Genomic DNA, 27,322 nt, shown 5'->3' with positions numbered 1-27,322 from the left:
TTCAGTGCCAATTTATTCAATAATTAGTCAATTATGTGTGTATGTGCGTGTCCGTCTCTGTCTGTGTGTGTGTGTGTGTGTGTGTGTGTGTGTGTGTGTGTGTGTGTGTGTGTGTGTGTGTGTGTGTGTGTGTGTGTGTGTGTGTGTGTGTGTGTGTGTGTGTGTGTATGCTTGTGCGTGATTCATGACCGTACCTGCATTGTGTGCTCGGGTGCAGGCGATGCGTTGAGCCCAGTAGCAGCCATATACGTACTGCCAATGGTTTTGATCTTCTCTACCCCACTGAACTTAGGCTTGGACAGAAGCTACACAGACAGACAGACAAACAGACACACAGACATCAAAATACAGAAAGTTCATTAGGAACATAAAACACTACTTTTGGGGTTTGTATAACATAACGCACCCTATTGTGTGTTATGTGTTTTTTTTGCATTAAGACTTGTTGAGACAGACCCTTTCTGTTCATTGAAGGTCAACATGTCCAGGGTTTATTAATAACTTATTGTGTTGCTCAAGTGAAGTTACTTCGAGTGTAATGACTACAGGCAGCCGAACAACATCGTAGTTTCCCAATACCTCATCGAAGTCGGCGATGATCTCGTTCAGGAGCCTCAGGCACTCCAAGCCCTCCTTGTTGACGTCAGACTCGGTGTAGAACTCCTTGAAGTCCGGGATGGAGGCGAACATCACGCACACCAGGTCATACGACTGGTGGTACAAGTCCTGCAAGGGGCCCGAGCAGAGGGGTGTCAGACACAGAGGTGGCCGGGAGAGACCGGCGGCAACACACATCTATACACATACGCATCCACCATGTTGAGGAACTCTAAACAAGGGCCATGGTTTGAAGTTCAATGTGAAAGATTTAAAAAAGATTTGAGAGAAAGGAAATTGTTAAACCAAAAGGGAATCACTAACATCCATGTTTGTTATATCCGTCAAACTACCAGTTCCAATCCAACAGGACTGCAACATTACTTGAACGTTTATGCAGTTATACAACCCCTGAAAATGTGTGAATTTGTGGTCCTGATGCAGTAGTTATATGCGCAATAAAATTAACAACCGACATTATTTTAACAGATCAATACAACCATTAACAGACTACTGTAATGAACTCAAGTCGGGTGTAGAGAACCGAGTCTGACACCAGCTTTTAAAAAATGTTTGGCCGACCATTTAAACGATTGATTTCCTTGCCAATGTACTCCAAACAGTACAGAGTTTTTTTACGCAACGTTTTTTGGGATCTGCCCCCGGCTGTCAGATCCTTCTCGCCCACCTCGTTCTTCCAGTTGCGCGCCAGGAAGTGTTCTGCGACGTGCGCGGGCAGAACGTTCTCCAGCAGCACGCGGTTAAGGTTCTCCATGGTCTCGATCTCCTCGCACTCCTTCTTGAACTTGTTCTTCCACAGGAAGTCTAACCTACAGTAATATTCATTCTGTTAGAAGAGGACACAGAGGTGAAGAGGCTGTAGGTACAGCTGCACAGCGTTGCTTCCATCAAAGACACACAGAGACACAGAGAGGCAGAGAGAGAGAGAGAGAGAGAGAGAGAGAGAGAGAGACACACACAGAAATAGAGAGAGAAATAGACAGAGTCAGAGAGACAGAGGCAGAGACAAAACATAATTCCCAATTGTAGTGATGACAATGAGGTATTTTCTTTTTATATTTTACTCAACAAAAAGCGTCAGCAAGAGTTTTGGCTCAATGTTGAAAACACAATGGATCTATTCATGCTCTATTTCAATTTTCACCACCAAAAAAAAGGCTGCATTTGACAATTGTTACATTTTAAATATTCACAAGAAAGTGTCTCTTGTGTTGGATCGGTCGTGAAATGAGACGAACCACAATGCAACATCATTGTCGTCTCCACAAAAATCAATTTTGGTGAAGTCATCAGTCATACACGGTCTCTGCGCTGGATGCAGATAAGCGGTGGGTGAACAACAAGGGTTCAGGCCTGGCTAAGACAAAGTGGGAGGGGAGGGAGATAAGCTGAGCTTACGGACGCTGGCAGAGGAAGAGGAGGAGGGGAAGATGGTATTTCTCAGCCTAACGCTGTTACATCTTACCTACATGAGCACTTGCCGTTTCACCATGTGATGAACACATTATGGCTTGAGGGCGTAAAATAAAAGAAAGAAACACAACTGGTTTCGCTGTGTGTTATGTATTAATCGCAAACACGATTTGGGGATTCACTGTGTGGATGCACTGTTGTTTGTTTCAATAAACAGTCGTCGGTCGATTAATTTCAAACGTTGAAATGTATCTTGATAATATTAAGAGATTCCTTTTGGATGAATGTGTGTGGTAAGTCATCCAACAGCCACTTTGCTCGCTGTGAACAGGAGTGAAACAGAGGCTGAAAGACTATGGGAGGATATCGATCTTAACAACACCTCCGAAACCATTCTACTCATAAGGAATTCATGAGGCTTAAGACGGGGCCACTGCTATCTCTGATGACACATTCCTAGAAACACATTTGTCATCCTAATAGAAAATGCAAGCAAAATAATTATGCAAATTGTGCTCATGCAACAAGCATGTTGATGCGGCGCAGCAGCACAGAACTAATCGGATCCACAACATAAAGATGTCTGTGTCCATGCCTAGGCGATGTCAGAACAGGCCTTGGTATTGCACAACACAGCGATAACTCAGGAGATCAGCTGCCTTTCATTCATGGGTTAGATTGTTGATAGCCGGTATCCTCGTCCATGTGGATTCTGCTCCCCTTTTTGAGAGCCTACAAGCATTTCTGTTCAAGGCTACATGTTAAACACACACTCCCTGACACACACAGACACGCAACAACACAATACATGTTTGTTTAATCACTGTTTATAATGATATAACATTGACTTAGTCGGATCCTAGCTTAGAGTAACAGTAGCACATTAAGATTACGAAGCCATCTGTTTTGACGTGGCGGGGCTTCTTCATACCTACCTAGGGTATTTGAGAATACCCTAGGATCACCCGATGGGAAATATATGTGTTTCTGTGACTTCTTTTGTTTCCGCGGAAACCAGTTGTAAGACGGAGACAGAAGTTTGACGAAACCAGGAGACAAAAGTGACACACACACACACACACACACACACCAACAAAAAAACACACACACACACACACACACACACACACACACACACACACACACACACACACACACACACACACACACACACACACACACACACACACACACACACACACACACACACAGACAGAGAGAAACACACACACACACACACCACACACAGTCGTAAGCTTCACTAGCTTCGTCTCGATTCACTGTATATGATGCGTGAATATGTGCACTGCACCGTTCTCCGTGCTTCTGTCGACTTTTGCTTGTTATTACTGTCGCTCCATGCGTGTGTCAGTTACAGCACCCCTCAAGGCACAGTGTCCAAGCCTCATGGTTCCTCACTGCGTCTCATTGTAGGGAATGCAGACCCAGTTGGCCTGAACACCATCAACAGTACGTAGGCAGCCTCGACTTTGCACACTCCGGTTTCAGCCATTCCAGGGGGAGTCTGGCCCATATGTCATAAAAAGTCTGCTAAAGGCCACCAGAAGCATTGTAGAAAGATAAAAACCCAGACATTGTGGTCCCAGCCTCCCACAGCAGGTAACTCTCACAGCAACACAACCCAGAGCAGCCTGGCGGCCATTAATCAGTGGCAGGAACCTGTGTCAAGGGAAGGGGAATAAGCAGGCTCTCAGAGGTCTGCTTTCACAGCATTTGCATAAGTCTCTTAAAGTCCCTGGTAATCTGTACTTTCCTTCAATTCAGGTTTGTTTTTTGGTTTTTGTGTTCACTGTGTGTAGTCAAAACGGTGACAAATGTTTGGATGCGTGCTGCACATTCGGAAACAGCCACTATCACTTCCTGGATGTTATTGAGGCAGGACGTCTAGAATACGGAGGAACCTCACACCTCGTTGACCAATGGGACCATTCATAAGCCTGGCCGATCACAAGCATGATCCTATTTGTTCCAGTCCCGCACCCTTTTCATAACATTTTAAATTAGCCATCCGTTTAACGGCTGGGATAGACCCTTCAAAGAGGAAACGGTCATTATAAAAGATAATTCAACCTGCGCCCTGGTACATGAAAGTAGCAGAGCCGTAATCACTGTTATGAGAAACACCTGTGGCGAATGGTTTCTGACTGAAATGACCAAAGTGTTTGACGTCTCCTCCCTGCTGGTTCTGACACATTAGGGGCCATTTTGTCGTTGGCGTTAATAGGTTGTAAAAACGATATGTAATGAACGTGTATTTTTAAATATTATATATAGACAGCTGAATACATTTACATTCAGGGCATTTAGCAGACGCTTTTATCCAAAGCGACTTACAATAGTACATTCGTCCGAAGAAACCCAACCCCTTTAACACTCGCTTCCCTACTGGTTGGACAGTAGGTCTTATTTCAGTCAATAGCTGTGTTCGAAATCGCTCCCTATACACTCGTTCCCTATTCCCTATATAGTGTACATGATATAGTGCACTATATAGGGAATAGGGAACGAGAATTCGGACACTACGCTGAACATTTCTAAACGTCATTTGCGTCAGTAAATGCGCCGGGTATTTGTGTGACGCAGACAGATGCGCCCACATCATGTAAACAAACCTGGCACTCACGACGAAAGCTGGAGTTGTATTGATGTTGAATGTTACATTTCCTTGTTTAATAATTTTTTTATGTTAAATATTCTATGTCAAATCCCAAATAAATTGTTGACATTTCTAAACGAAACCCGGAGACTCCATCATTAAATGTATTAGTTTTCGCGGTCATTTGGCTTCTTCTCCCCTGGAAAAATACAACCGCATTGCATTGTGGTATACGGGAGTAACATGTAGGGAACATCGTATGTACCCTATTTTAAGTCCACTATATAGTGCCCTATATAGTGGACCACTGAGAATTCGAACACCCTACAAAATGGCGTGCACCCTATTTAGTGCACTACATCCATGATAGGGAACGATTTCGAACACAGCTAATGTTACTAAACAAAATGGATGCAAACAATGGATGCACAGTTCAAAGGAGTCTCAGAGGCCCTAGATGGATGGGTGGAGATGAGGACGATAGTGTCAGGGCAGCCATGCTGTGGACCTACCTGTCTGGCCAGCACAAGAAGGGTGATGAAGAAGATGAAGAGGGAGATAGAGCCCATTGTCTTCAGGTCTTTGAGAACACCGGGCCTAGGGCAGAGAGGGGAGGAAGACAAACAGTCCCACGTGAGAGAGAGATAGGTGAATGGGGGAGGGAAGAATCAATGTGGGTTGAAGATTCGATAGAGGACCATAGAAAGGAGAAAAGAAAGATCAACTAAATAGAAAAGGTACATAGAGTTAAAAAAGGATTCCTCATGCTTCAGTGCCGTAATGTTCTACTGTTTTTTGTGGAAATTGGCCTCACTTTTGACAGTGACAGTTTAAACGACAAAATGAAACAAAAAGAGAAAAAAGTGCAGTGGAGAATGACATGGCGTCAAGGAATAAATAAAGGGAATACCCCAGAGGATCAAGCCAGCAGTCTGCAGCCAGCCGTCATGATTGGCTAACAGAGTGCCCTTTTCCCAGCTGTCACTCTGTCAGGGCTGTCACTCGGGTTATGCCCTGACATGTGGCTCGTCTTCGGGTATCAGAATTTCTACCGGCAGACTGAGGAGTACGACTACCCACGACACCCATTATTTTCTATCCCGGCATATTTAATCGTACGAGCGGCTGCATGCTATTAACACCAAACAATGTCAAATATTACCAAAATACATTCTGAAACATTGGCCTTGACGCTAGTACCAGTTTGATAACATGGCCTGTATGAGGCCTGTCGGACCATGAGAGAGAGTGGTTTACCTCGTTTTCTGTTAATACAAAGTTGTCATATTTACATCAGCATGTGAAGGGTATCAATAAACAATAAAGCGTCAAAGTATTGATTTGAAAGTACCACTGAAAAACGAAATCTAAAAAAAAGAGACTCAACTAAATCGCAGAGAAATCCTGATGCTTGAAGCTGAAGTGTCAACAAAATCGAAAACAGTTTGCTTTTGCCCGGCAATCGAACAATAGTCAATCATTCGTATCCCACTCCGGTAACACCATTATTCTGGACAGTGTCCTAAGGTCTCGGTACACAATCACTCTCCCATGTTCTCTAACCTTTTCCCTGAGAGCCAACACCAAGGTTTTCCCATCTCTTTCCCGTTTAGCCGCTCATGGACCGTGACAAGGAACGCTGGACAATGCAGGTCCGGATCGGTGGGTTTTAGACGATGGCAATGGCGAGGTTATCTTATATATTCATGGCTTTTACGGCTTCTGTATGTCCCTGGTCTACATTCGATCATGTGTCACATCCTCTAATGGTGATGCGACACACTCCAACACACACACACACACACACACACACACACACACACACACACACACACACACACACACACACACACACACACACACACACACACACACACACACACACACACACACACACGCACACACACACACACACACACACGTACATACACACACACACGTTCAGTAATACACAATGGCTGTTCTTCAAATGCACACACACACACACACACACACACACACACACACACACACACACACACACACACACACACACACACACACACACACACACACACACACACACACACACACACACACACACACACACACACACACACACACACACACACACACACACACACACACACGGTTCTTCCCAGACCTGGCATTGACATTTTGTTCACATTTCATTGACCTTATGTCGACCAGAAGACAGTCAACCCCCCTGGGTGTCAAGACTATAGGGAGACAATGACTGTGGCCTTAGCCTATCGCTAGGAAGGTGTCCGATAAGGCAGGACACCATATGCAGGGAAAATAGGCGTGGCAAACTGACGTTTCTCGCTGCATGTTCGGAACATTTAGGATGAATTTTTAAGGGGATAACGTGATTATATTGGGTCTGAGCCAGGCCAGCGGCAGCATATTAAAAACTCATTAATTCAAGTGTTGATGCCTTTTTGCAATGGGAGATATACCGGTTGCAAAAAAAAAAAACGTTTTTAAAAAAAATTCTAGTGCTCGACCAATAACCCGTTGCGACGGATCAGTTCGTTATGCTGATACGTCTCGACGCAGGAAGGGAATAATTGAACGGATATGGAAATCGGTGGATTAACTGCCAAAGAGCATGGCACTACGAAAGACCCCTATCCGACTCAAGGTCTTGGGATCCAGTGGCTCTGCGCTGGCCCGTCTCAAAGTCAATGTTTGCTAGGACACCGAATCCCCTTCACGCTAACCTTTGCCTGGATCCATTCACAGGCAACACCTCAGAGCAGGAAGGTACAAAGTAGGGCGACCGAGTGACGCACGGCGATACGGTGAAGACGGCGGGCGACGGGACGAGACGCGGACCCTCGCCGTAGCGGGGAGGGGGGCGCGGGGTGTGAGGGGGTCGGGGATGGATACAGAGTGCTAACTCTTGTTTGATCAAGCATTGCTGGCTACGCCGCAGTGACATTGCATCGATCAGCGAGAGAGAAATGTTTTAGCGGCTGTGTGTTTGCGCACACCGTTTCCAATCTCCATCCATGCCTCTCGTCAATCATAAATTCCCTCTCTCTCTCTACCCCCCCCTCTCTCCTGAACCCAGCTTAGCAGATTCTCTCTCTCTCTCTCTCTCTCTCTCTCTCTCTCTCTCTCTCTCTCTCCCTCTCTCCCACCCTCATCCATCGACTCTCGCCCGCTCACCTGTCCAGCGTCTCCGTCCTGTACAGGAACGTGCTGTATTCATCCAGCAGGGACGCGTGCGTCTGTAGTATAATGATGTTGTAAACCACCACGGCTGTCAGCATGATGATCATCTTCAGCTCGTAGTTGATCCTCAGGAACACCGAGCAGGAGATCAGGCCCAGAATGCAACTGTAGATGAAGTACTGGAGGGGAGGGAATGAAGGAGAAGGAGAGGGTTGCTATATGTTGCTGATGTTAAAACGGCTGGCAGAGCAATACTTTCAGCGAAGGGTCCATAATTGAGTCTTGAGATTAAAAGGCACTCAGCCTTTTATGCTTGTTTCAAAGCCGCTTAAAATATTTGAAGACTTTTCAAATGGGTGTTTACAAAAAATAACTCTGTCTAATGAGTAAATCATCTTAAAACTGTTAATCAGGACTCAAAATCCTGCCGGGCGGGCAAATATTCCACGAGTAAGAAACACTATAACAGACTAAATGAAGGTGGTAATGGAGTCACTACTAGACAGTATTGTGATCATTTCTTTATGTGTTACGCGCAGATCACTTGTTGGAATTGGCCAAAAAAGCTCCCATGTTATCTCACAGCTGATCTGATACAGCAGCTGTTTCAGACATTACAAACAGACATTAACATCTGAATGGTGATCTCAGAGGTACCGAGAAAAACACTGGCGCCCAACCCTCCCATTCCCGAGATAAGTGGTGGAACGGATCGTTCTTTAGGCCATAAAGGGCGTGTGAAACAGTCCACCCAAGGCTATTTTAAATAAACAACGTTGCGTGCTAAGTAGGCATTGAGCTAAAAACCAAGCTGATCTATAAATGAACAGAGTGCGGATGCCATTGTTGACATCTCAGCGGGTAGAGGTATGCGGCATCCCTCCAAAACAGCAGCACTTTCTGCCGACATATGCAGAAGGACTTTCAGTCCCCATCAAAGTAGTGAGACAAAACAGTGTGCAGCCTGTTTTGCTATAGAAACAGCCCATTGAAGAAGCGCGTCTACAAAATCCTCTCATGTTAGCATTTCGTAAATGATTCATCGGATGCCACGAGAGAGAGTGGCAACCGATTGTATCCAGTGTACGGCTGCTGCTATACTTCCATCACCGTCCACGAGGGAGGAGGTCAATCCTCAGAGGGTTGACACCCAGAGACCCACACCACTAGTGATACAGGGGCCAACCGCAACAACCGCTCCTGGGAACATGAGCCAATGCCATGGTGGAGCAGCTAGGAAGCAAGCAGAACGGCCTCCGGCAGACGCAGAGTATAGGAGATAAGAGAGATTGGGAAGATGGGTTGGATATCTTAAGATGTTTAAGGCTGGAGTTCAAAAAGGAGGAAGATAGAGGTAGAGGGAAGATCCTCTGAGGCTGGCTTCCTCAGGTCGACGACTTGACCCAAATTGCTCCATTTAGCAAAGTGGGCTTAACTGAATATATATATAACGCTGAATACTACACAAGTTGTTTTATAACTAGCAGAGGACACTGAGAGAGAAACGTAAACATGCAGACGCACACATAGACAAACAGCAACACAACAGATAAACACACTCGCAATTGACTTGGCAGGGGTTTCAATTGGTTACACTGATGCACTTAACTTGATTTCACACATGCATTATTCCGATGTATGTTTACTATACACAACTTACCGGGAGGTAGAAGCCATTTTTATCAATGGAGCTCATTGGTTGTCCATTGTTGTAAAAAAACGTCTCATTGGATGAATTATAAACCGGAACAGGCGAGGTCACAGACTCCCCCAAGAAGAACTGCGTACAAGAGAAATGGCAGTTTGAAAATAAAATAATTTTCAGAATATATGATGTATCGGCTCATTTCCATTGAAGACTCACGAAATTCTACGACTTAAAGCTAACTATGGAGTCCATTTAATTGTTTTCTTGTTCCAGATGTTTAACACATTGCAGAAGATGAGAATATTGAGAGGAAGGAAGGAAGTCTGAAGAGGAAGTTTGAGTCAACAGTTATCCTTAGTTCCATCCACTTGCCTGAAGTCAGTGGATTAGCATCTCAAAAAGGTTAGAGTAACCCCAGGCACATGCAACTATTTCCAAGTCCTGTATCTTAGGCCTCCATATCATGTTTAATTCAGTTATTATAATGTGCATACAAATAAAAATAAAATAATTTGACTGACAGTATTTCAGACTTCTTGGGACCTAGGGTTAGGGTATAGCCCTAAACCATAGCATGCTAGCGAATAGAATTTTTTAATTAATTTTTTTAAATTTCTAAAACTGAAGCAGCTAATTCTGACACTGAGAAGAAATGGAACAAACTTCCTCTGATCTGCTTCTACTCTTTTTTACTATTATTCCAACTACATACATCCGGCCACCGCCCCAATCCTCACACATTCCCCCACCGACCGTCTAAACACACCCTCGCCCATTAAGGCGAGAGGCTATTGAGCGTCAAGGGGGTCACCGGGGGCGACCGTAATCCGCTTCCGTGTGAAGCCTCGTTAGTTGCCATGCAACCGGGGCCACCTCCACGGTGACGGACAACTGCGGCGCCTCACCATGTTGAAGACAGCCATGACCAGGATGAGCGCGGTGGTCGTCATGGTGAGCGTGATGCGGGGCCACGGCTTGTTGGCGATGATACCGGACGAGCGCAGCAACCAGGTCCACGAGGCCGACGTGCTCTTACTGCAGTGCTGGGGGCAACAGGCATGTGTGCACGTGAGCGCGTGTGCGCGTGAGCATGTGCGCAGGTTTGCACGTGTTCATGTGTGCACGTTAGCGTCGTGCACGTGTGTATGTATATAAATGTGTGAATATACATAGGTGTGCACGTGTGAGCACAGACACATGTTCCCACGTGCACACGTATGTCACAAGCGCACACATTGCTCACACATCAATCATTTAGAATAAAAGAGTCCTCTTTCTAATTGGACCGTTTGCACAACCCGCACTATAAACAATAAGCGTTTCGTGATTGACCGAAGGCTCAATTTGTCAAGAGTCTAGACATTTCAACTCATCACCGACGGTAATAGTGTGTTATGTTCAGTGCAGTCAATGTCAAATAACGTGTGAAGGAAAGATTGGCACACATCAGTCCCAAAGAAGGCTCTGGTTTTCACACTCCCCCCCCCCCCCCCCCTCTCTCTTTTCCCTTCTGGCTTCCATTAGTAAATGGAAAAACAGAGTCGGACATAACAGCTTTCTGACTCAGTGTTTGGCCACGCTATTCAAATGAAGGCAATAATTGCACCGCCGCAATTTATCATGAGTGGCTTTTAATTTCTCGCTCTGTAAAATGTACATTTAGCGAGGGGCGCTGAAATGTCAACTCACTTACTAGCTCAGAGCTCAGACGGTTCGACTCTTAGCTTTAGCACGCCCAGTTCAGGACAACTGCTTTCCGGTGTCTGACCCTGCCTGTAGCTGTTGAGTCTCTCGACTGTGGAAGATAATGATAACAGTCAGAGCTTGAATCGTTTGCCCATTCATCTCTGAGCTGTCCTCAGTCTTCTGATGGAGGACAACAAAACAGCGGTGGATAATTATAGATATTTATGTCATATGGATAGGAGAGAAATACAGAACCATAGTGATAGTGTGGCTCATCGTCGCATCCTGATATCTATCTACATGAGATAGATGGAGTGAGTGTCTGAACGTGTCCCGTTAACATGGCTTCCTTTTTCACCATTCTGGTCTTGTGTTTATTGATTTCTTATGTGAAAATAGGGAAAGAAAGTTGTTCAACCTGGTAAAAAGATTTGGTTTGGCTTTATGTGCTGCAATGTTGTTTGTATGTTTTTGCTTCTCCCTTTTCTCGATTGAAAAAGTGGATATACATACATAGTACACACACACATGAGCACGCATGAACGTACACACAGATGTATATAGATAGAGAAGTGACAGCTATTGTGTTGTAAACAAGATAGTGAATCACAGAGGAACACCAAGAAAGAAAATAAAATGCAACAGAGTCTCTAAATCTGTTGTTTTGCCGCTGTGGGCAATGTGTCAAACAAGAGCAAGGTAGCAGGATCCTCTCACAGGAGCCAGTTAACCAGAACAGAGCAACAACCAGGGACACGTCTTTGTTGGAGGAGAATGAGTCATCCTGTTACAGCCCGGGGCTGAATAGCTTTTCTCTGTTGTTCAACTTTATCCTTTTTTTGTTTCATTCTGCTCTCTATCGCAACCAGTTTTTGTGCAACGTGGAGGGGCGTAGGAGCATAGGGAGGGAGCATTTATAGTTAGGGTTCCGACACACTAGCTGGCTGTGTGTAAGCACATTGCATGCTAAGATATTAGCTATGCTTTTGCATCTATGCAGTAGCATTTGGATGTAAGACGTTTTTTTGGCGCAGGTTGTTGATCATGGGTAATGATATGACTCAGTGTAAATTAGAATCTATTTGAAAAGGGACGGATGGTACACCAGATGACCACAGAGTACAGCGCGTGTCAGGCACAATACATAACCGCGGAAGGGTACCCTTCTGATTGGCCGGAGCCGGCTCCTCACCAGGAAGTGTCCGATGAAGCAGATGACTAGGATCAGTGAGAGCGTGAGGAAAGACATCCCGAAGGAGATCCCCAAGATGGTCGTTCTGCAGACAAAAACAGACATAAATCCAGCTGCAATCCAGGGGTCCTCTCGTTCAATTCACTCCCTTAGCAAGAAAGAAATATTGAGAAGAGACTCAGAGTGGGGGATCCCTCCATCCAGGGATGATCGGGAGGGCAATGGGTGCCATAATTGACATACAAACATACATACAGACAGGCAAAAAAAATCAGTGATCGGATGCTGGCTAACCGGTTAACCGTAAGGAGTGTCCAGGCACCTTAGAGATGAGCCGAGAGCCAAACTCAACTCACTCGTATTCATCATCCGTGGTCGAGACGAAACAGAGCACACCTACTTTGGCAGGACCAGGATCTGCACGATGAAGATGCAGAAGAAGATGAGGCAGGCGCAGGTCACGTAGTACTTGAAAGTCGGCAGAGTTGTTGCCCGGTACTGGAACATCAGAAAGGAAAATAAGTCACTTCCCCTCTGGTTGAGAACCGCCGATGTGTTCGCCATCGGCCTCCACGGCTCACTTTCAGTGCGTTTCACTCGGCAGACATGGCAGCTACGCCTGTGATGTGCCAGGGCTTTCAGGGGAAGTAGGGGTGTGGGTGTGGGTGTCAATGCGTTTCAGGGTTTTCCTTCCGAGCGGCTCTGCCAAACCGGAACGCCGAGCCACTGCCAGATGCTGCCTGTGTGTGTGTGTGTGTGTGTGTGTGTGTGTGTGTGTGTGTGTGTGTGTGTGTGTGTGTGTGTGTGTGTGTGTGTGTGTGTGTATGTGTGTGTGTGTGTGTGTGTGTGTGTGTGTGTGTGTGTGTGTGTGTGTGTGTGTGTGTGTGTGTGTGTGTGTGTGTGTGTGTGTGTGTGTGTGTGTCTTACCTCCTTCTCCAAGGACTTGTTGTGAAAGAATAACGATATTCTTTGGATGTCTTCGGATTTAAGCCATTGTCTGAAAGTACGTAATAAAGAACAATTTGGAGACACGAGAAAACACAGATTGGAACATATATTGTTATTTTTTTTTGGATGAAAGTGAGTTTAGCTACAAAGTCATACTACCTATCTTTTGTATAATTAACAGGTCAGGGAATTGTGATTATGCTTTTTTTTAGCTCTACATTTAGTAAATTACTTAGTATCTTACTCCATTAATCATCAAACACATTCATATGCACAGCGTCAACCAAAGCAGGGGCCTCCCACGATGGTGCATAACCCACATACCCTGTTTTATCTCTCCTCATGCTCCATCTCACTAAGCATCATAAATACCCCAGAACGCGTACTTTTGAGAATTGATCCCATCAAAGGTCCTGATCATCCTCTCTGTGAGCTCTTCCTCGAAGCGCTTCTTCTGGGACTTGGTTCTGCGTCGCACAGCGGGAAAAGACAGAGAACAAAGACATTCTAGTGATTTCACTGCCTATTCAACCCGCAAGCAACTAGGCCTGCAGCACGGCAGACGTAGCCAAACCAAATCTGCCAGGGCTGCATGCAAGGGAATAATCTAGCATGCCCCACCCCCCCTTGGATTATGCAGATATGTTGTTAAATCGGCAGTATACCTCTCTGATCTCCGCTGGAAATGGTACTGCCCCATTGGCACGTCCTGACAAACCCGAAATGATATAAGAGAGAGAGAGGGAGAGAGAGAGAGAGAGAAAGGAAAAGGGAGAGGAATCAGGGTTTAGCCAAACTGAGCCCTTGTTAGCTTTTGTAATCGGCGGCAGAAAAACACTAAAATTGAGCTCAATTTGAGTTCACTCTGTAAGGATAGACTAAAAATGGAACGAAAACAAAGGGGGAGCCAATTATCTCTCCATTTTAAAAGAGGAACTTAATCCAATCAGCCTTGAAGCACCTTTGTGTTTGCTTTTGTGCGCTTTCCTTCCCAGACTCCTGTACTCACGACGGTGTTGATCTTGCCGTTCTCGTTGGTCATGCTGTCCCGGTGGTGCAGGTTGGCGAAGGGTTTGGCGGCCCCCCAGGACTCCAGGTACCGGGTCATGCGCACCGAGGCTCTCATCTTGGCCCCGTACACCGTGTGGCGGGGCCGGTAGTGCTGCTGGGGGCTCCGACGCTCCACCTGGATGGACGGAGGGTGGGTGGGAAGCAGTGGTTTCCATACAGTTCCATACATTGAACCTGATGTCACTGGTCTGTGTTCATTGGACATGATGTCACTGGTCTGTTTTCATTGGACATGATGTCACTGGTCTGTTTTCATTGGACATGATGTCACTGGTCTGTTTTCATTGGACATGATGTCGCTGGTCGGTTTTCATTGGACATGATGTCACTGGTCTGTTTCCATTGGACATGATGTCACTGGTCTGTTTTCATTGGACATGATGTCACTGGTCGGTTTTCATTGGACATGATGTCACTGGTCTGGTTTCATTGGACATGATGTCACTGGTCGGTTTTCATTGAACCTGATGTCACTGGTCTGTTTTCATTGGACATGATGTCACTGTTCCGTTTTCATTGGACATGATGTCACTGGTCTGTTTTCATTGGACATGATGTCACTGTTCCGTTTTCATTGGACATGATGTCACTGGTCTGCTTTCATTGAACGTGATGTGACTTGTCAGTTTTAATTTAACATGATGTCACGTATTGTGTATGGCACTTAATGTATGCACTTATTGTATGTTGTACGTCCTGGCACTCAATGTACGCACTTATTGTATGTTGTACGCCCTGGCACTTAATGTACTCACTTATTGTATGTAGTACATTCTTGCACTTAAAAATAGTCTTTAGCATTGTGGAGCATTTTCTCCTAGCTAGGGCTAATGTATACGGGGAATGGGTTAACCTAACAATGTTAGTACTTGGCATTTGGCTCTACCTTAGGGTTGATAACCAGGTAGGTGATGACCCCGTGCAGCTTCAGGTAGGGGTCTCTCTCCTGCCCGTCCCCGTCCTCCACCTTGTACGCCCCGTTCAGGTGCTCCAGCGTCACCGAGGTGATGTGGACTCGCCTGGCCGGAGGGACACAGGCGGTGGTGTCATTGGTGCCGTTAAAAAATGAACGTGTGTGTTCTGACTCCAGACACTCACCGTTGGGTCTTGAGCCTGACACAAATAGGCAAATTGAGTGATAACGTATTTTTTCAGAGCCTAATTTCTGTGGTCGTGGCCATGATATAGACTTGTTGATTTGAGATTCGATTCTTCAATATATTCAATTTAACCAACGTAAAATGGTGCAAGCATCCCCGACAAAGGTCCTTTTGACAAGCTCGCCCTCGCATGTGTTAAACAACTTTGTGAATTAAAAATTGTATTACAAAGAAATCATGGCCATTGTGGAAACGGTTTGATTCAATGGGGTCATTATGAGCAGCCGTCTCACCCCGGTACACCTCCTGCCTCCATGTGATTGGCCAGTGTGACGTCATGTGACCACACGTCATACTGCCACTTCTGAAGCCCGATCACGCCACACAGCACGTTCCCAGAATGCACTCCGACACGCATGTTGATGTCAACGCCGGTGGCGTCTCGAACTTTCCTGTTACACAACGGAACATAATGCAACAGCGCAATCAGCCTCAGCTGAGCTCAATGTTTATCGACGTACAACAAGGTGTTGTACATTAAACATGGGAAACAATGCACAGGTCTTTCATTCACCGAAAATGCCATTTACTGTTCAACCAAAGAAAAAATTGGAAGAGTTGATTTACGTTTACCATTCATATATTTAAATTTTACTTTATCTCTAAATCTGCGTAATCTGAGTGTACGGTTTTAGCAACTGTCATCCTAACCGCTATCTCTGAGACTGTTCAGTGACATTCCTGTTCCAAATTGCTATGCAGCGACAACTGACACAAAAAGGGGTTAATCACTGACAAATTAAAATTCTACAGCAAGAGAGCGAAACCAGTGGATTGTTCCTTCATTTTTATCGATAACTGTGTTTATTCGTGTTTTGTTTACCAAAGTGCCTCTGGCTGGTTTAAACTCGGAATCTCTTGAAGGGTAGATATTTTTCTACTTAGGCAATATATTCCCACCATTTTCGGTTTAAGTGAATAATTCGAAAAAAACGTTTATTTTTAATTGGTTTAGTTTAGAGCAATAAGCTAGTTTAGAGGGCTTCAGCCATTGCAGCTGAGAAGCGGGCTGCAATGTAACCCTACCCTATGGGGCAATAGTGTCCCATTGATGCATGTCCTTTAAAAGTGCTTGATTTTGCCATGGACAGGCTCAAACTGGTTTTATCAGTGTATGGAACAACCTCTTTTCGTTCACCATTTGCTAGATCCGGTCTGTTTGTTATAGTTTCTAACCAAATCTCACTAAATTAAAAGACTCGCTCTGAGATCTCGACCCTTCCTGACCCAAATAAGACAACATTACGCTACGCTTTCTGTAGTCCAACACGACAAACTCTTTTTCCGGCCGTCCTCTCTCCAACTCTCACCCACGTTTCTTTTATTATCTTCTCAAAACGAGATTCGGACACTTGTAATTACAATCTGAGCATGTCACTTGCAAAAACAGCCACTTTTAGAGAATGTAAATTGACAGGGCACTGTGCTCATGCTCTCGCTCAAAACTGGACCAATTTAAAAAATGGTTGTCAACATTAGTCACACAAAATGATGGGTTCATCTGTTTTGGCACTGCAATGGTGAAACGAGCTCCCTGTCGATGTCAGGTCCAAAAGTCGCTCACCGGCTTCTGCAAGAGACTTATGACTCACTTGTTCTGAGTTCACCTGGACTCTGCATAGCCTACTCCTTTACGTACTTTGGATTAAAGCGTTTGCTAAATGGAAATGGAAAAATGCTAAGCTCCAGGTAAAAAAATACCTGGAGCATTGAGTCAGGCGAGATTATTCCACTGAGTCTTGTATACAGTCTCGGATAAACAATTCAACCCAACTCAGCCCAAAACAACCCAAAAAGGAATAATGATATGACATTGCCATCGTCGTTTTACACAAAGCTGAACTTGAGCCTAATATGACCTATTAAGTCACGGTGGGAGAGGGACTCACATAACCTTTGCCCATATTGTTCTCTGCCTTCCCAACAGCCTCCCATTTAATAAATACTAACCATCACCTAGCAACAGATGCAGACAAAGTCCAGCCCTAAAGGTCAGGCTTAAACACAGGAAACCAGCAATTAGGGTCCAGTTGCTTGACACACTGTGTGCTTAAAAGCAATGGGCGTGTGTGTGCTTGTGTGTGCGTGTGTCTGTGCATGCGTGTGTACGTGTGTCCGTGTGCGTGTGTAAACTACATATATGCACACACTGGGAATGCTATTAAGTATACACATGCACGTCTGTGAGTGCATTGCAAGCACATGCAGGGGTATCTGGCTGTCCCCGCTTGTTAGCAATACACACAGCAGACCTCCTGGACCCCCCTAGCCTCCCTGCCCTTGTGTCTCTCTCTCCATCCTCTGGTCTAAGACCAAGGTTGGTGTGGGTTTGTCACGAAGCATCCATTCACCATGCTGAGAGAGGAGCATAAGGAATCGATGTTGGATGTTTTGGGCTTTACATTATTTTTAATTCCGTTTGTTAAAACATTGGACGTTGATATCTTTATTCTTATTCCATCCGTTTTCTCTTTTATTCTGAGACGAGTATATCAGAGGGTGAGCCATGGCTAACAAGCAGTAAATACAGAACGCGCTCGCAGGTAAAGTCAATTGAGAAATGTAGCCCATTATAACCACACACTCTCTTCGTCGTTGTCGAGCTGGAAGCACGACACCATATTCCCACACAAAAGGTCTATTTAGCTAGGCAGAAGACTAACCTGTGTGTAACATGTGTGCCGATGGGTGTGAAATGACCAATAAGGGGTCTGATTGTAACTAGATAGATTCCTTCTGAATGATCTGACAGATATTATACTCTGGCCGTCAGACACGATTGGTTTTCAACTGCAGGGTCAGGTCACAGAATGGAATTGCAATGTGATAATATGGGGGACACACACACAAACGCACACACACACACACACACACACACACACACACACACACACACACACACACACACACACACACACACACACACACACACACACACACACACACACACACACACACACACACACACACACACACACACACAGGTATCCATTGGATTTCCATGGGCCCCAACTATTAGATTTGATTCCAAATGTAATGTCCTCCTCACCTCCCCCCCCCCCCCCATGCTCACAGTGCTGGAGATGTAAGTGTTTGTGAGTGCGTTTGTGTCTCATTAGACAGCAGTGACCTGATCCCGCTTCCTGTGTCTTATAATTATCTCCACAACCACCCCGACAGGGACGCATACGTGACTGTGAATCAGGCTCCCATAGAATAAACATCAACCTGACAAAACAGAGCTGCCTCAGACCAGAGCAACAGAGCACTGAGAAAACAACCCGCCCAGACCGCCTAGGGCCACGCCAGCTCGTCTTCCTTCGGAGTGGGGGTAGGTTAAAGGGCGGGTGCAAAACCTTTAACATCTCCGCCCTGCTCTGTTCGCTCTTTAAATTTCGGTATCCGTCGCGCCTCACACGAGCACGCGCACGCACAGACAGATAGACAGACGGATACTTACACGCAGGCACACACACAAACACGCACACACACACACACACACACACACACACACACACACACACACACACACACACACACACACACACACACACACACACACACACACACACACACACACACATACACAAACACGTTGTTCTTGTCATCACCCCCTCCTCCGGTGGCTTTGTGTTTACCCGGTGGCATGGCAGGGTCAGAGAGGGACACTGACACCGCAGGCGGTACACTGAAGGTGTACCGAAGACCTGACGCGACCCCCGAGGGGACCCTATCTGACAACACACCATTTGAACTCGATCCTGTTTGATCCAGACCAAACTTAATTATATGTGAGAGAGAGAGAGAGAGAGAGAGAGAGAGAGAGAGAGAGAGAGAGAGAGAGAGAGAGAGAGAGAGAGAGAGAGAGAGAGAGAGAGAGAGAGAGAGGTTTGTGGATGTGTTTGCAGTGTGGATTATATCATCTTTGTTGTGTTTGTTGTGGCCTTTACAGTAATGGAGGCTTTCATTGAGAGGACAGAAAATCCCCACCTTTCCTCGGAGTGTTCGTTCCTCTGCACTTTTCATCATCTGACGAGAATTCCAGCATTGTATGCCCTTTGATTGGCAACGCAAATAGAAAACATACCGGTATTTTGGCTGCAGAACAATAACTATCCCCAAACCGCCACCAAGACAGTAAAAGTAAAAGGAGTTTGTGTACATTGGGATTGCTTGCACATTTGCGTCCCTCTGGGCACTTCTAAAGAAATTTGAATAGATAAATGTGTGCTGTGTAAATGGCTGCACATCAGGTATTTTAATGGAACAGCTTCTTTAATAAAGTAGGTAAGCATCCTCATCACCGCTTGAGATGTTACAGGAGCTGTGATTCAAAAAGCACCCTAGCGAAACGCCAGTAGTACCACACTGTGAAGGGGATGACGCAATGTTTTCAGGACCCGCACGGCCATGAAATGTATGAAAAATGCACTCAATACTAGACTAGGCTACTTATCTACTATAGCTCAAATTGGGCGTGTAAATTGAAATAAAGTGTGGCCTTTCCACTTCAATAACCATCAAGGTGGTTTCACACACAAACTTCATAATCTTCTCCAGATACATCCATGAATTGTTTCACATTGATCACTGGGGTAAGTGTTGAAGGGACGAGAATGAATTGAAGAAGAAGAAGAAAAAGGAGTAGAAGAAGAAGAAGAAAAACAACCACAACAACAACAACAATGGAACTCCTCATAGTCCTCATCACTGGATTGAAAAATGTTAGGCTCTGCAATTAAAGAGTGCAGTTTGTAATTCTGCAGCATGTAGCTTATAGGTCGGTGCGTAATGCGTATCCCCAAAAAGCCCTCCATAAATGTGGTCGGAAGCAGGGAGGAAACATCCCCTTCCATTCAAGACCCCTGGCAATTCCTGACCCACACCCACATGCCTAATAAGACTCCCGGGAATCCTAGGAAGACTGGATTGCTTAAAGGCGGTTTCCATTCTTCAATTTTTGTTGCACTATGGCTAGATATAAGCATTTCATTATTTTAAGATCTGTTATGTCAAACTCTGCCGCTGCGAGTCGATTCCCAAGTTGCCATCATTAAAACACACCAAGTTCAACACAGCAAGCCCCCCTTCTAATCTGGTACAGCGAAGCAGGCAGAACGTGACATAGGCCCGTGCTCATCACCACCCCTGTTGCAACCCCTGTCCATCGTAGCTGTGTCTCTCCTCCCTCTCAGATGTCCATTGTCAGACGTATCAAAACTAATAACATTATTTATTTTGGTTGTTTCATGTGGTTTTTCATTATCATGGATGCGAGATTCCCTGTAGATTTATAACCTTGTTGCCATCATGGGTATATATCGTGTGTCTATATCCGCCCCTCCTTTTTTATTACCTTCCGAGCCGTGATGCCCAGAGGCCTGCTCTGTGTGCGATCAATAAAGCATAACTCTTCTCATCCAATCGCTCATGAGCGATCATAAAAATCGAGCTCAAAGTATGCATGCAGCCACCTTTGATTCGTGTTCCCCGCTGGCCGTATACAGAGGCGTCTGCTGGTGAATCATCCACTGAGGGAGACGCAGTCAGCTAACTAGGAAGTGGAACTGGAACCAATATAAGGTTTGGCAGAAGACGGCCGTGTGTGTTATGGGAACAACTGATGATTTCTTTGGACCCCCGCAATAAAAGCGGTGATGAAAAGGTGACAGTGCGCAGACACCAAATTGCCTGTGTGGCTTTTCCCATTTATTTGATGTTACTCCAAAGCACTTGCTATGATGCAGTGGTTTAATAAATTGACCCGAGACTAGCAGCGCTGTTATGGACCAGAGAAATAATAACCTAAACTCATTCAAGAACTGACACAGTGATACTATGTCAAACCCTTCTGTCTCTATATCTCTGTCTCTATCTCTCTCTCTCTTAATCTCTCTCTCTCAATCTCTCTCTCTTAATCTCTCTCTCTTAATCTCTCTCTCTCTCTCTCTCTCAATCTCTCTCTCTCTCAATCTCTCCCTTCACCTTATCTCTCTCCTTCTCCATGTGCGATTCAAATAGAATATGAATTCAAGAGTATAGTGCGGTTGCAGATACAGCCAATAATACCCCCGGTCTGAAGCATTGCATTTGATGTTTCCTGTTTAATAGACGTTGTAATAGGCAATACAAAGGCCATGCAAACTAATTGTACACATAGCCAATGGCGGTTCTACACTGGGGCCTACGGGGCCAGTGCCCCTGTAGACATGGCCCTGGCCCCCCCTGTGGCCCCCCGTGATGACCAAATAAAACAATTATGATTCTGCTGATTTCAAGGAGATAATTTGACGCAAAGTTCTACACGGGTAACTTAGAGCGGCTAACCCAAACACTGTGCTGCTGCTACTCGGTTAATGCGAGCTCAGCGACTACTCTTGGAGAAAGGAGCCACAATTTCTCCTGTTGCAAGAGTCAAAGGTAAGCAAAACGATTTCATTTCGTAAGTGACTTGTTGTTCTTGCACATAACCGTGTTACTGTAGTTCCTCACACTGATGATGAAATTAAGTTTGTAAATGTCTGGTCTCGATGTATTTAGAAACGTAATCATATCTAAGCAAACTCCTCAAAGCAAAAGCGAGTATCCAAATGTCAGTATACTTGCTAGGTCTAGGCTACACAATGTTGTGATGTTAACCACGTATTTTCTCAGTTTTGGCTGCTGCATTGGGATAACAAATACATTTGAGTAAAGAGTAGAAGGCTATCTGCCCGTGTTAAGTAGGGAGGGATCGTTATGCAACGAAATCTAATGCATGCCCCTACGTATTTTTCTTCTAATAGCAGCTATCATGAAATGAGGAAAGAACAGTAGAACAGTGAAGTTTTCTTTGAGCTCTTTAGACTGTGCAAGATTGCTGTAACCCTTCCTGTAAGAACAGCCTCTTGGGAACACAGTTTCTCCACACTGAAACTGATCAAATAAATAGGAAATGGCACATTGTTTTGCACTTCGTTGTAACCTGGAGGTTTTTTTTCACATTGACACACTGTAAGTTGTAACCTGTACTGTATTTTTTATTTTTCATTTTTTTATGGCCCTACCTCTCATGCACACTTGTAAAAAAAAAAAAATTATATGATATTGATGATTTAGGGCATTAGCTCCATCAATTTAAGATAGTTTGACAAAAAAATACAGACCGCTGAAGTTCTAAACTCTTGTTCAAATTAAATGTTGGATGAATTTAATGAATGCATTTTGTTCCCCTCTGGTTAAACACTGGCCCCTCCTTGGCCCCCCTAGTAAAATGTGTCTAGAACCGCCACTGCACGTAGCCCCTTTAAGACAAAACTCCAGCAGATGTGTGACTGTGATGATCACATTACCGTTACTACCATACTACTAAATGTCATATTTAAAAACAATTCTGATAAAAAAACGGGTAAGCAAACAGAAGTGCTTACTTGATGGCCTCGCACATGTCCAGCCCCATTTTGACACAGTTCCGTGCGTGGTTGGGCAGGGACTCAGGCAGTCCGGACACACAGTAGTAGCAGTCCCCGAGGATTTTGATCCGCATGCACTCATTCTCCTGTGAAACAATAAAATAAAGAAGAAATCAATCCATACTGATCAATAAGTGGACAAATCATCATTATTTCCATAGGATACATCAGTCTTAAGAACATTGCATAATGTTCACCAGAGTACTCGTAAACAATAACTTTGCTCATCCCTTTAGCTCTGCTCATCTAAATGATCGGATTGCAAATGATCACTGGCCTTCTTGAATGAATTTCCTTGAATGCCGCTAACAAAATGGTGGGGTCAACAAAGGGCTGTTTTTCACTCGTAGTGACGTGCTTACCTTGGCAATTTGATCAAATTTGCCAAACAGCTCGTTCAGCATGTGCACCAGCTCTCCTGGGGAGCAGTCGCTGGCCAGCCGCGTGAAGCCTACGATATCAGCATACAGGATGCTGGGGAACACAGAACACAGAGGAGGAGATAGGGCTGGTGCTTTAGGAGTCAAGATGGGAAATTCGGGTGTCAAAGCACAAAGGACAGGACACAAGTAGAAATAAAAAAATTAATTAAAAGGAAGAAGAATTAAAAAATTAATTATATAATTGTATTATTTATAAATCTTAATTTTTTTTATTGATAAGAGAAAATATATCCAAAATATTAACACTATATACCCAGCTTAATATATGAAACTGTGTAATTTGTCATTTTACAATAATGCAAATATGAACGGCCAAGAGAGACAGTTACGATAGTTAAGTCACCCAACCTTGTGGTCCGTTAAGCATAACCCCTCAGAGCTAAGACTGGTTCTTGTAATTTTCGGACTATAAGCCGCGCATTTTTTCCCATTTTTCGTTTACGCGGCTAATATGTGGATTTTTACAGCAAACGGCCGCTAGGGGACCTCCTAAATCGCTGGATTTTACAGGTTACAGTCCACCAACTTTAACTCTATGGGCTCTATGACCGGTCCGCACCCCCCCCACCTTTAAGCGGCGGGCTCCAGTGCGGCTTATATATGTACGCATCATTCAATTTAGCTGCTGCGGCTTATACTCTTGTGCGCCTCATAGTGCGGAAAATACGGTACTTCTACCCCTTTCGTGGTACCTTTCATTCCTACCTGTGTCATTATCTGACTTTCTCTCAAATATAAACTTCTGTTGTATCTGCTTTCGAGGTGATAATCTCTGTTCCGGGCCTAACATCCCCAATTCAGCTGCAGAGAACTTGCAGGTTTGTCTTTCTTTGTATAATCACAATAAAAAGGTTGGTTCATGTACATACCTGACGTTGGTGTGTCTCTGGACATAGAGGTTGTGAAAGTTGTTGGTGTTCTCCATCTGGCCAAAGTTGGGCCCCTGCAGGCGCTGAATGATCTCGTTCTTCATCACGCGGGCGATGTGGGCTGGCAGCAAGGACAACAGCAGACGCTCCTGAGCACAGCCAACCAGAGGAGAGGAACAAGTATTATAGCCAACCAGAGGAGAGGAACAAGGATTAAAAGAAGGAGGGAGGAACACATAATGATACGTTTTCCCCATGTCAAATTCGGTGATCTTTGCCTCATAAGATCAGGATGGGACTGGGAATGGGGACAGAGCCCATACCCATTTGACAGCATGCTGTCTTCACAACTTGGCGTCAAGGTCACCCAGTATCGGGGAAGAGGGGTTCATAAATACTTCATCAATGTCAAGTGTGGACACGTTGTAGGAGTTGGCAGACCATGCGACAGCAGTCCACAGATTCAAACACACTAGAAATACCACATAGCGTATCCGATACAACACATTGTATGCTTTCCATCGCTAACAACCTGAAAAATTGTCTGTGACATTAAAATAGTGTCGGAAACGGGAATTCATGTCTTCTGGTAAGGGCATATCACACTCATAAGGGCACTCTAAAGAGAGGGGCAATGCAGAGTAGGCCATCACAATTAAGAAAGTGTGTTTTCACAAAAGGCTGTATTGCTGTATTGGCACTGAGCTGTAATCAAGGCACTTTAAGAAAAATATATAAACTTCAGATTGGATTTGCTAGAGTAAACTAGTCATTACAAATGTTGACGACGCAATTCCAAACCCACATTGGCTTGTGGTAAGACAATGACAAATAGAGGTTAAATCGTGTGTGCCTTCATTGAAAATGTTTTGGCGTTAAATGGATATATGGTTTGTACGTTTTTTTTTTTTTTGCATGGTTAAATGTAAAAAACTCTTCACATTTAACTATGCAAATATTCTTGTGTTTGTGTTTGCAGATGATGTTGCGGTGCTGCAAAGGCATACAAGCCGAAAAGGATACCCTCATTACTGATAAACAAATTGGCAGGCTACTAAATAAGTGCATTGTGTAGCCTGCAACCACCACAGCTTAAATTGCAGCACACACGTTAATTAGCTAAAAAACTTTGGGCGACTTACAGAGCAGAAAGTTGTTTCGGACCACTAATTATTTACAACACCCATCCCCAAAATGATGACTCCCCTACCCTTGTTCCATTTTGCATTGGATTAAAAAAATCTCGCTCCCTTTCATTAACTTCAGAGAAAGAGAATCTATACCCGTTAGATGGGTGAAGTTTTTACATTGGATGAGGTTTGATTTGAAAATGAACAAACTAAGCCTATTGCAGCTACAACTTTACACACTCTAAATCAGGGAAGAAATATATAAAGAAACCAGTTGCGCAAACTTCCTAATCCATGACTTTTAAATCAAGCCTCTGGGCGCCGGATTACCATTTCCATTCTCAACCGTAACGAAAAAATGTATTCAGTTGGATAACAATAACACGCTTAGTGTGGGAACTTTTATTGCAAAAGATAGCTCGACAATAGCAAGCAGTCTGTTTCGTAAGTTAAAAAGAGTTCAAGCTAGGTTTACTGTCTTCAACTGAGTTACACACTAAGCATAGCTATCTGCCAGAAAATATAGGATTCTGATAAACTGCACATTTCACTAAATACTTATTACTGGATCTTTAGGCTAATTGACATCAGGTAGTGGTGTGGTAGAAGTGTAGTTACTCTTAATCTCATAATTGTCAAACAGTCAAAACTTTGAGAAAACTAAAAAACTATAAACTAATTCTAAGAAGTGTTGTTGATATCGTAATCGAGACCGGCAATGAAGGACTACCGCTTTCATTAGTATAGCATCATCCATGAAATTCTAAATGGTATTTACACTGGAGAATAAAGCACAATGCCCCGGAGACATTAAATAATGATCACATTTAGCAGGGGTCGCGCTTAAACAATTAGCGTGCTCTGGAGGTTAGCCGAGAGGCCAACCCTCCGTGGACTTGGATCTCTCTCAACACCACATAGATTCACAGATCTGAACCATGATGAAAATGAAACGATAGTGTGTTTCATTTTTATAAGGCATATTAGTGCTCTGCTTTGTAAAGCGATACAAGCTGTCCTTGTACTGACTACGCTCAAGAACTCAGTAATCATGTAGGAATTAAAATAAATAAATATATATATATATATAAATAAATAAATATATTTATAAAAAAGACAAGGAAGGTAATCAAGCCACTAAATAACACCATTAAAACCGCAGGGACACAGAAGGTGCACAGAAATTTAAATTAATCGATCCGCTGCAACTGTAAATGATTAAACTACACAGTTGAGTAAAGTTGACTTGTCAAACAACAGCTGGCAGTCTGGTGTCTAGTCAGCCACATCAACGATATCGCTGATATCATCATCTCCCTGCCGAATTGACTTAAGGTCAACAGCACAGACCTGGTGGAGGTAATAAAGCACCCACCTGTTGGCGCTTCTCAAACTCCAGTTTGATGGGAGACTTGATGCAGTTGCAGGTGTCCTGGTAGGTCTGCTTCAGAGCCAGGTCCATCAGGTGTTTGTGGTACGCCCCCGCCATGTTGCCACAGATGAAGATGATGACGTTGGCCAGGATCTGGAGGGAAACAGAGATTGCCCCATGTGATGAAGGTCATCAGCACATCACTAATGGATTACACTCTCATTGTGAAATAAAGTTAATTAGGTCGATCCGAGACAACGCACTTTGACACGGCCAGAAGAATTTTTTATTTTTATTTATTGCAGGTAAAAAAGGTTATTAGTCTGAAATGTTGAGGGGCTAGATAAGGAATAATTATTCCACACAACCTCGCTTGAGGGTGTGAGCTTGTGCCCACATGTGTGCACAGAGCACATCAGCTCATTGTTAGTGCTGTCTCTTTGTTGCATGTTTTTAGTATATTATACTTATAATTCTTATCAACATTGTACTCATTCTACCTCTGTAGTCACTGCAGGGTGTTT

The 27,322-nt window shown here is 44.3% G+C and overlaps 1 protein-coding gene across 1 annotated transcript in view; it reads right to left on the bottom strand.

The window, feature by feature from the left end:
- The window catches only part of adcy2a (adenylate cyclase 2a), a 58,072-nt gene that overhangs the window by 4,300 nt on the left and 26,450 nt on the right, over positions 1 to 27,322 (bottom strand). Inside the window, exons 5-23 of the mRNA XM_056601478.1 lie at positions 26,802 to 26,951; positions 24,297 to 24,445; positions 23,347 to 23,458; positions 22,943 to 23,070; positions 15,767 to 15,925; positions 15,260 to 15,392; positions 14,312 to 14,488; positions 13,968 to 14,011; positions 13,689 to 13,769; positions 13,282 to 13,351; positions 12,755 to 12,852; positions 12,355 to 12,439; positions 10,382 to 10,519; positions 9,489 to 9,608; positions 7,823 to 8,007; positions 5,161 to 5,245; positions 1,286 to 1,444; positions 580 to 726; positions 195 to 305 (exon numbers count right to left, since the gene is read on the bottom strand). Coding sequence (XP_056457453.1) covers positions 195 to 305; positions 580 to 726; positions 1,286 to 1,444; positions 5,161 to 5,245; positions 7,823 to 8,007; positions 9,489 to 9,608; positions 10,382 to 10,519; positions 12,355 to 12,439; positions 12,755 to 12,852; positions 13,282 to 13,351; positions 13,689 to 13,769; positions 13,968 to 14,011; positions 14,312 to 14,488; positions 15,260 to 15,392; positions 15,767 to 15,925; positions 22,943 to 23,070; positions 23,347 to 23,458; positions 24,297 to 24,445; positions 26,802 to 26,951 — 2,331 coding nt within the window. The remainder of the gene's footprint in view (positions 1 to 194; positions 306 to 579; positions 727 to 1,285; positions 1,445 to 5,160; positions 5,246 to 7,822; positions 8,008 to 9,488; positions 9,609 to 10,381; positions 10,520 to 12,354; positions 12,440 to 12,754; positions 12,853 to 13,281; positions 13,352 to 13,688; positions 13,770 to 13,967; positions 14,012 to 14,311; positions 14,489 to 15,259; positions 15,393 to 15,766; positions 15,926 to 22,942; positions 23,071 to 23,346; positions 23,459 to 24,296; positions 24,446 to 26,801; positions 26,952 to 27,322) is intronic.

This window comes from Gadus chalcogrammus, chromosome 11 (assembly GCF_026213295.1).
Source record: "Gadus chalcogrammus isolate NIFS_2021 chromosome 11, NIFS_Gcha_1.0, whole genome shotgun sequence".
NCBI lineage: Eukaryota > Metazoa > Chordata > Actinopteri > Gadiformes > Gadidae > Gadus > Gadus chalcogrammus.
The sequence above is the reverse complement of the archived record's forward strand: the minus strand, read 5'-3'. Positions and strand labels throughout refer to the sequence as shown.